The sequence below is a fragment of the Mesocricetus auratus genome, unplaced genomic scaffold, assembly GCF_017639785.1.
Source record: "Mesocricetus auratus isolate SY011 unplaced genomic scaffold, BCM_Maur_2.0 Super-Scaffold_100691, whole genome shotgun sequence".
Classification (NCBI taxonomy): Eukaryota; Metazoa; Chordata; class Mammalia; order Rodentia; family Cricetidae; genus Mesocricetus; species Mesocricetus auratus.
This window is the reverse complement of record NW_024429267.1, coordinates 15,578,055-15,593,345: the sequence shown is the minus strand read 5'-3', so window position 1 is coordinate 15,593,345 and position 15,291 is coordinate 15,578,055. Positions and strand designations below refer to the sequence as shown.

The 15,291-nt window shown below is 37.3% G+C and overlaps 1 protein-coding gene across 3 annotated transcripts in view; it reads right to left on the bottom strand.

The window, feature by feature from the left end:
* Window positions 1-15,291, bottom strand: part of Hmgcll1 (3-hydroxymethyl-3-methylglutaryl-CoA lyase like 1) — a 126,453-nt gene that overhangs the window by 52,322 nt on the left and 58,840 nt on the right. For all 3 annotated transcript variants that reach the window (XM_040739913.1, XM_040739914.1, XM_040739912.1), the window contains 2 exons: window positions 8,453-8,516; window positions 2,306-2,494 (listed from right to left, as the gene is read on the bottom strand). In XM_040739913.1, the coding sequence (XP_040595847.1) occupies window positions 2,306-2,494; window positions 8,453-8,516 (253 nt within the window). The remainder of the gene's footprint in view (window positions 1-2,305; window positions 2,495-8,452; window positions 8,517-15,291) is intronic.

The following is a 15,291-nucleotide window of genomic DNA, read 5'->3' as shown; positions in this document are numbered from 1 at the left end:
ATTGTTGCTTATCCTTTGATTTAGAGTGTGTTCTTTTGAGGACTCCTCACAACCAAATATTTTTCATGTTTCCCACTTGCTTGGATCCAAACAAGTATTAGATCCTGTATTACCAGTACAGGAATCCAATGCTTCCCGAGGACAAATAGATAAGTACAAATAACTTATCTATGAATGGGAAGTATGTCACTCAACTGATCAAGTTGAGTGACATACTTCCCAATCTATTCTTTTTTTAACCCCATCTTCCCAAGCTACTTGCCTCAGTGATTTTTTTTTGTTCTTGAAACACACACATTCTTTACTTGGAATTATTTTTTCTTATTCTGTAGGTTGACTTTAACAGGTACAAACATACATTATGATATTCTGTGAAATACATTGTGAGTAAGTTCCATCGCTGTGTCATATAATGTACTTACACAAACCTAGAGTGTTTCACTCTGCATGGCCCCTGACTCAGTAAAATGAACTATATGAAGTTGTGGCAAGCATAATGCTGCAATTATCAGTGTGTTTTTTAAAAAACAGAAGTAAAAGTAAAACAGCAGCAGGTTTCAGCTCATTGCTCAATATTGGAACATTAGCCTATCATGTATGAGCCCCCAGTTTGATGGCCAACATCAAACACACACAAAATCAAAGAAGGAAGAAACAAAAATCCACAAACCAGAAATAGTTGCTTACTATAGTTGTCAATACTAGTGGTAAATGCTATATTTATATGATCATATGTACAAATATATATAGTTATAAATACTAGATATGACTTTTGTGGTATATTTCCATATATTAGCAACACGTGCTTGTTAACAGCAGCATCATAACATATGGCTAATGAATCCCATTAAGACATCACAATGACTACCAGATTCCTTGGAGACAGTGGCTTTTCAACACTAATATTGCATAACATTACTACTGTATGTGTAATTTATTTTCTACCTAAATGCTTTTAAATATTTAATATAAATATAAAATAAAATATTATGCAGACATTACTATACTTTTACACATATGATTTTCTTAACAATTAAAATCGCAATACATATAAGATATTTAGTACTTGAACAAGCAGTATTAATAGGTAGAGACCAATAACTTTTTGTCTATATTCTGAGTCTCTACACAAAAACTTTGATCCCCAATAACTAAACTACTATCCATAAAATAGCAAACATAGTATATAAATAGGTTACTACTCATAATGAGAAAATATAGGCTTGTATAAAGAGTAAATACTGGAGTTGAGGGAGAACCTTAGGCATGTGCTCAGAGACACCCAATAAGACAAAAGGGAAAATTGGACACAGCACCCTGAAGCCATGCATATTTCTCTATTGTCATCAAATCTAAGATACCTATGAAGGAAAAAATTTAAAGTTCTCATACGCTAAAATATCATGAGATAATCTTCATTTCTTCTCACATATATAACACTGCCATATAAGCTCCTGTCACTATTTCTAAACTTCCACCAATAACTGTACACTTTGAAACTGTAACATTAAGCTTTAAAAACTGATTTTCAACCTTACCAAAAAACTGTAATAGCATTTTCTTCAATTGTCAAAATTTAGCTGTATGGATATCAAATGAATCTTTTTTCATAAGATGAAGAAATTTTTAAAATAAAATCATTCAAATTTACTCTTTATATAAATATAGTTAGAATAGCATATAACTTAGTGATTCTTAGTACTCTAATTTTTTAGATATTTTCCTTAAGCCATATAAAGGAATCCATTTGATTAAAATTAACAAGAGTTCTATTAAAAGTGAGGCTGTGGACTCGGTGCTTGCCTGGCACATAGAAGACTTTACATTTAGCTCCTAAGTTCATTGTGTGCATGCAATGTGAGGCTGCAAACTTTAGAAAATGCTTTAGTAAAATAGTCAGTGCTCCTACTCCATATATATCCATCACAGAACAGCCAAACTAACAAAAGTTCACTCATTTCATGACTGCAATAGCACATGCTACTGTTTTTCTGTCTTTACTTCTCAACATATCATAATTTTCAATAGGAATTGAAATTAGAAGCCATAGATCTAATAGAATTGATACTATAAAAATAAAAGAACACCAAGTTGACCAAATCATACAAATAGTACTAAGACCTCCATTTCCCTAAAAATTATTAGTATTTACAAATATTTCATGCGTGCTATGTTGAAACGCATGTTAATAGAATATCAACATAAGCTATATAATGCATATTGCATTTAACAAATTTATTTCACTAAAACTCTCAACATACTTGTATCATAAATAACACACACAGCACACTGAGACTACATATACCTGAAGAGCTGTTAGGATGTTTGCGAGGGCTTGTCCATATGTGTCATGGCAATGTACAGCAAGAGCCCCTGGAGGAATTTCTTTCATGACACTTTCCAACATCATCTTCATGCTGCCTGGAGTGCCCACTCCAATTGTGTCTCCCAGTGAGATCTCATAGCAGCCCATACCATACAATCTCTTTGAGACCTGTTGAAAAGCAAACTGCTGGTAAGAAAATGAAAATGAACTGATGCTAACCCTATGACTCACAAGTAATAACTACCTGTAGATAAAAATTACAACCATGATGAATTTGACTACAGAAGGTTTTTACTTCAGTTTCCCAGTCCTCTTTTCTACTCATTAAATTTTAAGCCCCATACCAATATTTTGGATGAAATTACTATTATTATGTTATCTGTTCAAGCTTGTCTTAGAGTCATACCTACTTCATGTATACCTACCCATCTATCTATCTGTCTGTCTGTCTATCTACCTATCTATCTGTTCAAGTTCAAGCTGTAATTTCACAAAAATGAAGTTAATATTTCTCACCTTTAATTGGAAAGAAGCATTGAAGGTCTACATTGGAAGTAGTGTTTCTTTGGGCATTATATCAGAGGTCATGAGACAGCTGGGTAGTGATGTTACACGTCTTTAATCCCAGCACTCAGGAGGCAGAGGCAAGTGGATCTCTGTGAGTACGAGACCAGCCTGGTCTACAAAGCTACACAGAGAAACCCTGTCATAAAAACAAAAACAAACAACAAAAAAACCCAAAAACCAGAGGTCATGAGACATCAGTAATTTGTACTCTATCATTAAGATGTTTAGCAATTAGAAGAATCACTTAATATTCCTAGCTTGTAGTTTTAATCTTGTGGGTGAAGGGACTCATGCCAGGTAAATTTCAGGTTATATTCAAGCCTAATAACCAGCTTTACAATGAAAGGGCATGAAGACAGCATTATATTTTGGCAGGGGTTCTATAATCAGCCAAGCATGAATTTGAATATTAGCTCTTACTAAGACCTTCCCTTTGATGCTGGGTTGATCATAAGGTTAATCTACTGGTGCTTCAGTTGCTAATTTGTTGACTATAGATGACAAAATGTCCTCATCTAGAATGCTTTCTGAAGTCATGACAGTATGCTTTCAAAATTTACAATAATCATGACGATGTTAGTGACATGCCTGGCTGCAAAACAAAAAGAATAAAAAGGGTTATTTTTCCTTCAGCTTGTACTTGTCCAGAGACACCTTACTCCATGCACTGTGTTAGGTGATGTGATTGACCAGAAGCAAATGCTGGCATTGCTCTTGTGATCATGAATATAAACGAAGACGAGTTTTTTTGTCAATATCATGAAGATATGCACAAATCAAACTAAAATAAGACTCTGGACAAAGAGACAAGATTCTATACCATGTGCTGAAGGACACTGGCCACTGGCCTAGAGCTGTCAAGTAGTGGGGGTGGGGCGTTAAGTGCCTTGAGATGAAATAAGCTTGAAAAGGGTGTGACAGAAGAGTCTGAAATATGTTTGGGAAAGTATACACACATAAAGGTTAGTGGGTTCCAAGCCAGTAGAGTGTGAAAGGCAGACAGCATTCCAAAGCAGGGAAAAAGTCAACTTTGCAAGAGAGTGCAGTGAGCAAGCAAAGACCAGGGGCATTGAGTGTGAAGAAGGCAGAGAGTCTGTAAAAGTAATCAGCTTTTAAAGTCGTTTCAGAAACAAAAGAGTAAATTCACAAAATGTATTAGGCTAGCACAAAGGCCTCTGCAGCACAGTTGCCGATCATGAATTTTTAATACTTCTAATCTGTCTGCAAGGCTTCAGCAGCACCCCATTTATAGTGAAAAAAAAAAACGACTATGCAGCTCTTCCATGCTAGAACAGTGAAAGAAGAGGACAAACATTCTGGTGTCTCCAATAAGTGAACACAAGCCTTGTGAGGCATGAAGTCAAGCCTTTAAGGAATATTCTTTAAAAATATATGATTGTCTGTGCAGATTCATAGCACAGTCTTGGATGCAAGTAAAGTGATATAAAACCTCAGCTTCATCATTTCCTAGTATTCTTGGCTCTGAGATCAAAGACCTTTAAAAGAAGAGATAATGAGATAGCCCTCATTTGAAAAATCTTCAGTAATCTTCATAGTTCAAATGAGTGAACAAGGAAGGAATTACTTCTGGACTAAGAGTTTAATTTATATTATCTGGGGTTTACTAATGATGTCACATTTACTGTTTCAGCATTGTATCACAAAATTTATGAAAAATTCACATTCATCAGAAGTTTATATTAATATACTTCATCAACAAAGAAGTTTCTAAATGAATTCCCAGAGTAAAGTATTTGGTATTCATTAGTAAGAATCAATGCTAAAGAAAGAGTTATAATATAATAAGCAGATTTAATAACCCCAATGCAGATTCTTAATGACTGCAAACTACTGACATAGCATAGTAATGAAGATTACATTAATATACTTTACCTACAAAAAAGTTTTTAAACTAATTTCCAGAGTAAAGTATTTGGTATTCATTAGGATGAATTAATGGTAAATAAAGAGTTATAATATGATAAGCAGATTTAATAACCCAATATGCAGATTTTTAATTTTTATTTTTAAATTTAAATTTAAATTTAAATTAGAAACAAGGTTGCTTCGCATGTCAATTCCAGGTCCCTCTCTCTTCCCCTCCCCTCCTCCAACGCCCTCCCACCAAACCCTCCAATATCACCTCATTTCCCCTGGGAGGGGGGCCCTCCATGGGGATGTCCATAGTCTGTCATTTCATCCAGGGCAAGGCCTACACCCTCCCCCAAGAGTCTATTTGTATACCCTGGATAAATACTGATCTACTACCCAAGGCCCAATAGATTACCTAAGCCTCCTCACTGACACCCATGTTTAGGAGGTCTTGATCAGTCCCATGCTGGAATCCCAACCATCAGTCTGGGATTCAAGAGCTAACCCTTGTCAGGTCAGCTGTTTCTAGGGATTAAAGCAGCCCAGTCTTAACCCCTTTTCTCATCAGTCCTCCCTCTCTGTCACTGGATTCCTTGAGTTCAGCTCAGTGTTTAGCTGTGGGAGTCTGCCTCTGCTTCCATCAGCCATTGAATGAAGGTTCTGTTTCCCAGACTCTGGTCATGGGATTGTAGGCTGGCACTCCCCAGATCTATGCCTAAAATCCACATATGAGAGAGTACATGCCATGTTTCCCTTTTTGTGACTGGGTTACCTCGCTTAGTATGGTTTCTTCTAGTGCCATCCATTTGCCTGCAAATTTCAGGAATCCATTGTTTTTTCCTGCTGAATAGTACTCCATTGTGTAAAAATGTACCACATTTCTCTATTTACTCTTCGGTTGAGGGGCATCTAGGTTGCTTCCAAGTTCTGGCTTTTACAAATAATGCTACTATGAACATAGTGGAACAGATGTCCTTGTTGTATGAATGTGAATCTTTTGGATATATACCTAAGAGTGGAATTGCTGGATCTTATGGTAGGCTTATTCCCATTTGTCTGAGGAATCTCCATACTGATTTCCAAAGTGGCTGTACAGGTTGGCACTCCCACCAGCAGGGGAGGAGTGCTCCCCTTTCACCACAGCCTCTCCAGCATAAATTGTCATTGGTGTTTTTGATTTTAGCCATTCTGACAGGAGTGAGATGGTATCTCAGAGTTGTTCTGATTTGCATTTCCCAGATGGCTAAGGATGTTATTTCTCAAGTGCCTCTCAGCCATTTTAGACTCCTCTATTTAGAATTCTCTATTTAGTTCTGTAGCCAACTTTTTAATTGGATCCTTTGGTGTTTTGGAGACTTGCTTCTTGAGTTTTTTGTAAATTTTGGAGATTAGCCCTCTGTCAGATGTGGGGTCAGTGAATATCTTTTCCCATTCTGTGGGCTGCCTTTTTGTCTTGCTGACTATGTCCTTTGCCTTACAGAAGCTTCTCAGTTTCAGGAGGTCCCATTTATTAATTGTTGACCTCACTGTCTGTGCTACTGGTGTTATATTCACGAAGCTGTCTCTTGTACCAATTTGTTCAAGGGTACCACCCACTTTCTCTTCTAGGAGGTTCAGTGTGGCTGGATTTATGTTGAGGTCTTTGATCCATTTAGACTTAAGTTTTGTGCATGGCAATAAACATGGATCTATCCACATTCTTCTACATGCTAGTATTCAGTTATGCCAGCACCATTTGTTAAAGATGCTTTCATTTTTCCATTGTATATTTTTAGCTTCTTTGTCCAAGATCAGATGTTCATACATGTATGGGTTAATATCAGGGTGTTCAATTTGATTCCATTGGTCTACCTGTCTATTTTTGTGCCAATACCAAACTGTTTTCAGGACTACAGCTCTATAATAGTGCTTGAAGTCAGGGATGGTGATGCCTCCAGATGTTGCTTTGTTGAGCAAGGTTGTTTTGACTATCCTGGGTCTTTTGTTTTTCCATACAAAATTGATTATTTTTCTTTCAAGGTCTGTGAAGAATTGTGCAGGTATTTTAATGGGGATTGCATTGAATCTGTAGATTGCTTTTGGCAGGATTGCCATTTTTACTACATTGATCCTACCTATCCAAGAGCATGGGAGACCTTTCCATTTTCTGAGGGCTTCTTTAATTTCTTTCTTTAAAGACTCAAAGTTTTTGCGATACAAGTCTTTCGTTTGTTTGGTTAGTGTTACCCCAAGGTATTTTATGTTGTTTGTGGCAATTGTAAAGGGTGATGTTTCTCTGATTTCTTTCTAAGCCCTTTTATCATTTGTATATAGTAGGGCTACTGATTTTCTTGAGATGATCATGTAGCCTGCCACTTTGCTGAAGGTGTTAATCAGCTGTAAGAGTTCCCTGGTAGAGTTCTTTGGGTCATTTATGTAAACTATCATATCGTCTGCAAACAGTGAAAGTTTGACCTCTTCCTTCCCAATTTGTATCCCCTTGATCTCTTTTTGTTATCGTATAGCTCTGGCTAGAACTTCAAGTACAATGTTGAAAAGGTATGGAGAGAGTGGACAGCCTTGTCTTGTTCCTGATTTAAGTGGAATCACGTTGACTTTCTGTCCATTTAGTTTGATGTTGGCTGTTGGCTTGCTGTATATAGCTTTTATTATGTTTAAGTATGTTCCTGTTATCCCAGATCTCTCCAAGACCTTTATCATGAAGGGGTGTTGGATTTTGTTAAAGGCTTTTTCAGCATCTAGTGAGATGATCATGTGATTTTTTTCAGCTTGTTTATATGTTGGATTACACTGATGGATTTTCGTATGTTGAACCATCCCTGTATCCCTGGGATGAAATCTACTTGATCGTGGTGAATGATTGTTTTGATGTGTTCTTGGATCTGATTTGCCAGTATTTTATTGAATATTTTTGCATCAATGTTCATGAGGGATATTTGTCTGCAGTTCTCTTTCTTAGTTGTGTCTTCGTGTGGCTTGGGGATCAAGGTTATCAAAGCCTCGTAGAGTTTGGCAAAGACCCTTCTGCTTCTATTGTGTGGAATACTTTTAGAAGAATTGGTATAAGCTGCTCTTTGAATTTCTGGTTGAATTCTGCACTAGCTATCTGGACCTGGGCTTTTCTTGGTTGGGAGACTTTTGATGACTGCTTCTATTTCCATAGGGATTATAGGTCTATTTAAATTGCTTATCTGTTCTTGATTTAATTTTGGCAAGTGATAACTATCCAGAAAATTGTCCATTTCATTTAAATTTTTGAATTTTGTGGAGTATAGGTTTTCAAAGTATGGTCCCCAGGGACTCCAATATGCAGATTCTTAATGACTGAAATCTACACACATTAATAGAAACACTGTGGGATGTGCTCTGACATCAGCATGAAGTAGAAACAGCTGCATACATGTGTGTGCACAACTGTCTGACAAAAGCCTTTACTCTTTCTGTTGTTAAAGCATTCAAATTGTGACTCAATTATCAACCACCTTTGGAAAGTTATACTCAATGGGTCTATATGAAAATGAAATAACTAGCTTAGTAACAAAATACAACTTCAGTGGCAAGTTCCCAGGAGTTCTTCTCTTTAGCCTCTGCTACTGAAATTCAATAAGCCATAAAGAAAACTGTCTAAATTGACTGATAAGACTCTTCATTTTACCAGTAACCATAAAAGCTAGAGACATTTCTTACTTCTGTGACTTTCTGTGGCGTGATGCTTCCTTCATATGGACAGCCCAGGGCACAGGACACATACCTACAATAAAAATACAGAGCAATGTAATCTGTCAATTGTTTTCAAATTTCCACTTTAAAACACACCAAGCAAAATTATTTTACACATTTACTTTATTCTCCAATGAAACAAAAAATTATTTAGGAGCATTTAGAGGCAACTCAGTCTTTAATTTATCAGACAATTACAATTTGATAATGTTATTTGATGATAACAGTGACTACAAAATATTACATGGGCCAGTTTATACTATAGCAGTGGTTCTTGATCTGTGGGTCTCGACCACTTTGGGGGTTGAACAACCCTGTCACAGTGGTCTCCTATGAACATCCAGTATATCAGATATTTACTTTAGAATTCAACTCAGTAGCAACAAAAATAATTTTGTCATTGGGGGTCACCACAACATAAGGAACCGTATTAATGGATCACATCATTAGGGAGGTTGAGAACCACTGTACTATAGCATCATATAAATATTCAAAGCAGAAAACACTAGTGAAATACAGTTTTATTTAGATGCTTATAAATTCAATTTTTAATTACCCATTTCATTAGAATTATATGGCACTGGCTTCAAAAATGAAGTTTCTCTCCGTACATCTATCTGGATGTTTTTGACAACAAATAAGATATTCATTTCCCACCAGAGGAAGTAGCCACCACCTCAGAATTCATTTTATTTCTCTCATGAGTTTATTTAACTTGTTCCAAGTAGAATAGTGTCTAATTGGTTAAAAGGATCTGGATAAAGGTAATCTGAAAGCTTCCTCAGCGATTCATTTCCACTTAAAGATGGTGATCACTTCCCAATTATCAGTCTTGATGACAAGCCTATTTTAACTATTCTCAGCTTATCTCCAGCCGCACTTTACCAAACCATCCTCAGGCACTTTTACAATGTAGTGTTATAATAATGCATCATATGTGTAGTGGCCAGGCGTGAAAAAACCATATGGGGAGAGATGGGTGATAGAAGTGAGGCTGGAGATACAATTCTAGGTCTAGGATAAGAAAGATTCTGGATAGCACATGCTGTGGTTACCAAGGAGCCTAGACTTGGAGATTATTCAAACCTATTCTGAGGCACTCACAAAATTTAGGTAAGATCTTGAAATGTGAAATTTGTTTTATAGAAATCTAGTTTTCATAAAATAGTGTCAGATGGCAGGTAGGAGCAAGACGAGAACATACTAACATGGTCATTGAATTTAAGCTGTAATTCATTAGAAAGCTCAGAATAAAATTTCTAACAGACTTTACATACACACAAAGGGGCTACTACACACTGGTTGTCAGATATAAACTAACTTGGAGGTATTAATATATATACATATATATAATTTACATTTGAGGAATGAATACATAAGCTGTTTATCAATTTACCTCAAGATCCAGCTATACAACTTCTGGGGATATATCCAAAGGATGCTTCATCCTACTACTAAGACCCTTCCTTACCCAAACATGTAAATTATTGCTCTATTAATAATAGCAGAAAGAGAAAATAACCTAAATATCCACCAACAGAAAAATGGATAAAGAAAATGTGGTAAATTTACACAATGAAGTATTACTCAGCCATTAAAAATGAAATTTTCAGGTAAATGGATGGAACTAGAATAGATCATCCTGAATTAAGAAACACAGGCCCAGAAGGACAAGTGTGCTATGTATTCATGTATATGTGGTTCTTAGTCAATGATAACCAACATACAATCTGTAGCGCCACAAAGTTTAGCTATAGGGTAAGAGACTAGGGGGAGATACCTAGATCTCCCTAGGAAAGGGAAACAGAATAGATAGTTATGGGTGAATGGGAGAAGGAGCTGGAATAGAAGAATCAAGTGGTAAGGAGAGAGAAGAGGGGAACAGGAGAGGGACTATGGGGAGCATAGAGATAGACAGCTACAATTAAGGGTCATTAAGGGTCATTTCAGGGGTAGTATAGAAGCCTAATGTAGTAGAAGCTTTGTGTGGGGGGGGCTGAGAGAGAGAAAGAGAAGGAGAGGGAGAGAGAGGGGGAGAGGGAGAGAGAGAGACAGAAAGAGAGAGACAGAGAGAGAGAGACAGGGAGAGAGACAGAGAGAGAGAGAGAGAGAGAGAGAGAGAGAGAGAGAGAGAGAGAGAGAGAGAGAGAGAGAGAGAGAGAGAGAGAGAGAGAGAGAGAGAGAGAGACCTACATGAAATCACCTAATAACAGGCAGGAATATGGAGAATTTGAGCTGGTACTTATAAAGAGCCTTTACCCCTATGTGCTACCATCTTTGGTACAGGAAGGTTCTCTGCATGCTACCATAGGAGAAACATAAACAACAACCCATCTCCAAAGTCTTTGATCTGCAATGGTGACCTGCCTGCAAGATATTCTAGTGCAATGATGGCACAAACAATATCTGATTTGATGTAAGGCTTAATACACAAGATGGAACCCATAACTGACATGGCTTGGGTGACCAAGAACCTGAGACTAGAAAGCCCAGTGATGTAGGATAAAACCAAATACTACTATTCTACTTAAAGAATGTAGCAATAAAATGACTCCTAATGAATTTCTGCTATGCTCATAGGTCAGCGCCTTATTTGGTCATCATCAGAGAAGCGTCCTCCTGCAGCAGATGGGAACAAATACTAAGACCCACAGCCAGACAATATGCAGAGAGTGAGAGAGCTTGAAGCACTCGGCCCTAAAAAGGAATGTCTCCATCAACGCCCTACCCCCAGGTCTCTGTGTCTACATATAATATATCATGTGAGAAAATAACTATTTTCAATAAAAGGGGAGGAACAAAGCATGGTAGCACATTCCTATAATCCTGGTGGGGTGGTAAGAGGAGTGCCACAACTTTGAGGTCAGCCAGGCAATTTAGGACAGACAGGGCTACATAGCAAGACCTTGTATGCAAGAACCAAGCCAAAGAAAGAAAGAAAGAAATGAAACAGTCAGTGTACTAGACAAACTGACCATCATCCAGCCTCAGCTTCCTGTTTCACATACACTTTCAAGAAATATAAACCTTTAAGTAAATGCTCTATAGGAAAAAACGTGCCAAAGCAGATGTCTGAATTTTAGTTCTGTGTATCATATTTCAATAACCTGTTATTTCATGTCTTCTTGCAGGCCCAAACTTAGGCCTGTTTAGTGGTGGAAGTTATAAGTAGCTTGTTGCCGCAAGTGAGTTTCTTGGAGGGGGACTGTCCAGTGGATGCTGTTTGATAGTCATTCAGAAGCTACTCATTGCACACCTAAAAGCAGACCTCTGAATACAGAGACTCATTATCCCTCCAAATAGGGCTGCCCTCACCTTCAAGGTCAGGCAGCAAGAAGGGCAGGACACACAAACCATGCAACACGATGTAGATAGATGGTTTGACTAATTCAGGTTGAAAGCCGCGTGTTTAGAATAAATGTGTTGGGCTATAAATCATCCCTTGAAGTCAAAGTTGGGGGAGACTGCCCTTCCTTTTTGGCAGCTGAGAAGCCTGCTGCCCTAAAGTTTGGAAGCTCAATGGAGCTGAGCAGCCAATTGAAAAATGTTGTACGGTGGAGGAAATTCTTCACGGTGAATGTCTTTCTCTAAAGAGATAGATCACTGATATACCTGATAAAATCGGTTTGAGAAACAAGACAGGCTTCATTCAGATTGGTCTTGGTTGATTGGTAAAAAGGTAAATAAGGACTGTACTGATAGAGGCTGTAGGAAAATCTGATGCTCCACCTCCTTACAATTAGCAGTATTCATTAGTCACATTGTATGGGCAAATTATTACTAAAATAAAAGATCACATCTCACAAACTGTCTTTGTTTTCTGTACCTAAATGAAATCTACTGGTTTTTAAAAATACTGTTCAATTGACAATTTGTCTTTTTCCTTAGTCTCAAATTTTCCTTTTCATTTTTTTCTGTAAAGTTGAGAAGAAATGCCACAGATGCTGTTCATAGATATATTGCATTTTGTAGTCTTTTAAAAATAGATGAACATCTTAGACTCCTAGTAAAATGGGGATAAATATGCTTAGGCCTCACATAGTTCAGACATCAGAAGCAAAATGGCAGCCCATATCACACTGGCCTTATGCAGATCTTTCATGTTGTGGGCTTTAATAGGTGGGTCCTCTAGACTTACATACATTTGTAAGGACATAAAGGAGTGTGATATGAAAAGAAGACATGAAGTTGGGAGAGGCATGCAGAAGTGAGCAAGAGGGAAGATTTGGAAAGAATGGGTGATTAATATGATCAAAATGTGCTTTGGGTGTGTATAAATATATATATGTATATATATATAATTCTCAAAGAATGAATAAAATACAAAAATAAAACAAAAACGGAACCATATTTAAATTTAATGCTGTTAGGAAAGAAAATAAATTAAAGTACTCAAACAATTAAGGATTACACATGCTGAAAGTTTTATTTCTAAAAATGAATAGTCCTCTGAAAATCCAGAAATAAATTTCAAATTGAGACCAAAAATGTGTGTTGGGTACCTGTATTTGTGTACACGACAATTCTATGATAGAATATCCACAGTAGGCTACTGATATGGTTTTATGGTGAGTTTCCTTAACTTTTTAATGAGTAACACTTTCCTCTAAATATTCTTCACATTTTGAAACAGAAAGGGTATTGATATTTCCTTTCTTTTAAAGGTAAGAAAGACAAAGCAACTTAGTGATATTTGAATTTGAAGGTTAAATAGAACATCTCTTCTTTTTATTGTGGTTATATAATGCAGCCTTAAAATGAATACATTCTTTTATGATGAGCAGTGTGTACTATCTTAGCTTCAAAAATTTTTACAAGTTCTTCACATGAAAATTATCTATTAAACTACAAAGATTATTATATACTTTAAAAACCTTTATGATATAGAGTAGGGGACATAAATCTCAATTGAAAACACAGTATGATACACTCTAACTTTCTTTGTCCAAAAGGCCCAGATCTAATTTCAATCATTATAATGTCCTGCCTCAAAACAAATTGTCTTTCACATTCCACTGGCTGCGGATTTTTTTTTTGCCTTTTTCTAAAATTAGAAGCAAGTTTGTTTTACATGTCAATCCCAGTTCCCTCTCCATCCCCTCCTCCCCTGGCCCCTACCAACTCCTTATCCGATCCCCTTTCAGCTCACCAGGAAGGGTAAAACCTTCCATAGGGGATCCTCAAAAGTCTGTCATATCATTTGGAGCAGGACCTAGGCCCTCCCCCATGTGTCTAGGCTGAAAGAGTATCCCTCTATGAGGAACGGGCTCCCAAAGTTCATTCATATACTGATCCACTGCCTGAGGTCACATAGAGTGCCCAGGCTTCCTGACACCCACATTCAGGTAGTCTGGGTCAGTCCTATGCTGGTTTACCAGCTATCAGTCTGGGGTCCATGAGCTCCCCCTTGTTCAGGTCAGCTGTTTCTGTGGATTACTCCAGCCTGGTCTTGACCCCTTCACTCATCACTCCTCCCTCTGCAACTGGATTCTGGGAGTTCAGCTGAGTTTTTAGCTGTTGGTGTCAACTTCTGCTTCCATCAGTTAGTGAATGAAGGCTTTAGGATGGCATATAAGGCAGTTATCATCTCACTATAGAAAAAGGGCATTTAAGATAGCCTCTCCACTATTGCTTAGACTGTTAGTTGGGGTCATTCTTGTAGATATCTGGTCATTTCTCTAGTGTCATATTTCTCTTTAAACCTATAATGGCTCCCTCTATTATGGTGTCTCTTTTCTTGCTCTCTTCTATTCTTCCCCCAACTCAATCTTCCTGCTACCTCACATCCTCCTCTCCCCTTCTCATTCTCCTAAGTCCCTCACCACTCCCCCATGCTCACAATATGCTCAGGAGATCTCGTTACTATCCCCTTCTCTGGGAGACCATATATGTCCTCCTTGTTTATTAGCTTCTCTGGGGTTGTGGATTGTAGGCTGGTAATCCTTTGCTCTATTTCTAAAATCCATATATGAGTGAGTACATACTGTTTGTCTTTTTGTGACTGGGTTACCTTATTCAGGGTGGTTTCATTTATTTGCCTGAGAATTATAAGATTCCATTGTTTTTTCCCACTGAGTAGTACTTAATAATGTAAGTGTGCCACATTTTCTTTATTCATTCTTCAGTTGGGGGGCATCTAGGTTGCTTCCAGGTGCTGACTATTACAAATAATACTGCTATGAACATAGTGGAACAGATGTCCTTGTTGTATGTATGTGCATCCTTTGGGTATGCCTAAGAGTGGAATTGCTGGATCTTGTGGTAGACTGATTCCCATTTTTCTGAGGAACCACCATACTGATTACCAATGTAGTTGTATGAGTTTGCACTCCCACCAGCAGTGGAGGAGTGTTCCCCTTTCTCTACATCTTCTCCATCATAAACTTTCATTGGAGTTTTTTATTTTAGCCATTCTGGCAGGAGTAAATTTGTATCTCAGAGTTTTTTTATTTTCATTTTCCTGATGGCTAAGGATGTTGAGTACTTTCTTAAGTGTCTATTAGACATTTTAGATTCCTCTATTGAGTATTCTCTATTTAGTTATGTACCCAGTTTTTAATTGGATTGTTTGCTGTTTTGGCGACTAGCTTACTGAGTTCTTTGTATATACTGGAAATCAGTCCTATGTCAGATGTGGGGTTGGAGACTCTTGATGACTGCTTCTATTTCATTAGGGTTTATAGGTCTGTTTAAAATGCTTATCTGTTCTTGATTTAATTTTGGTAAGTGTTATCTATCCAGAAAATCATCCATTTCCTTTAAATTGTCAAATTTTGTGGAGTACAGATTTTCAAAGGATGACCTGA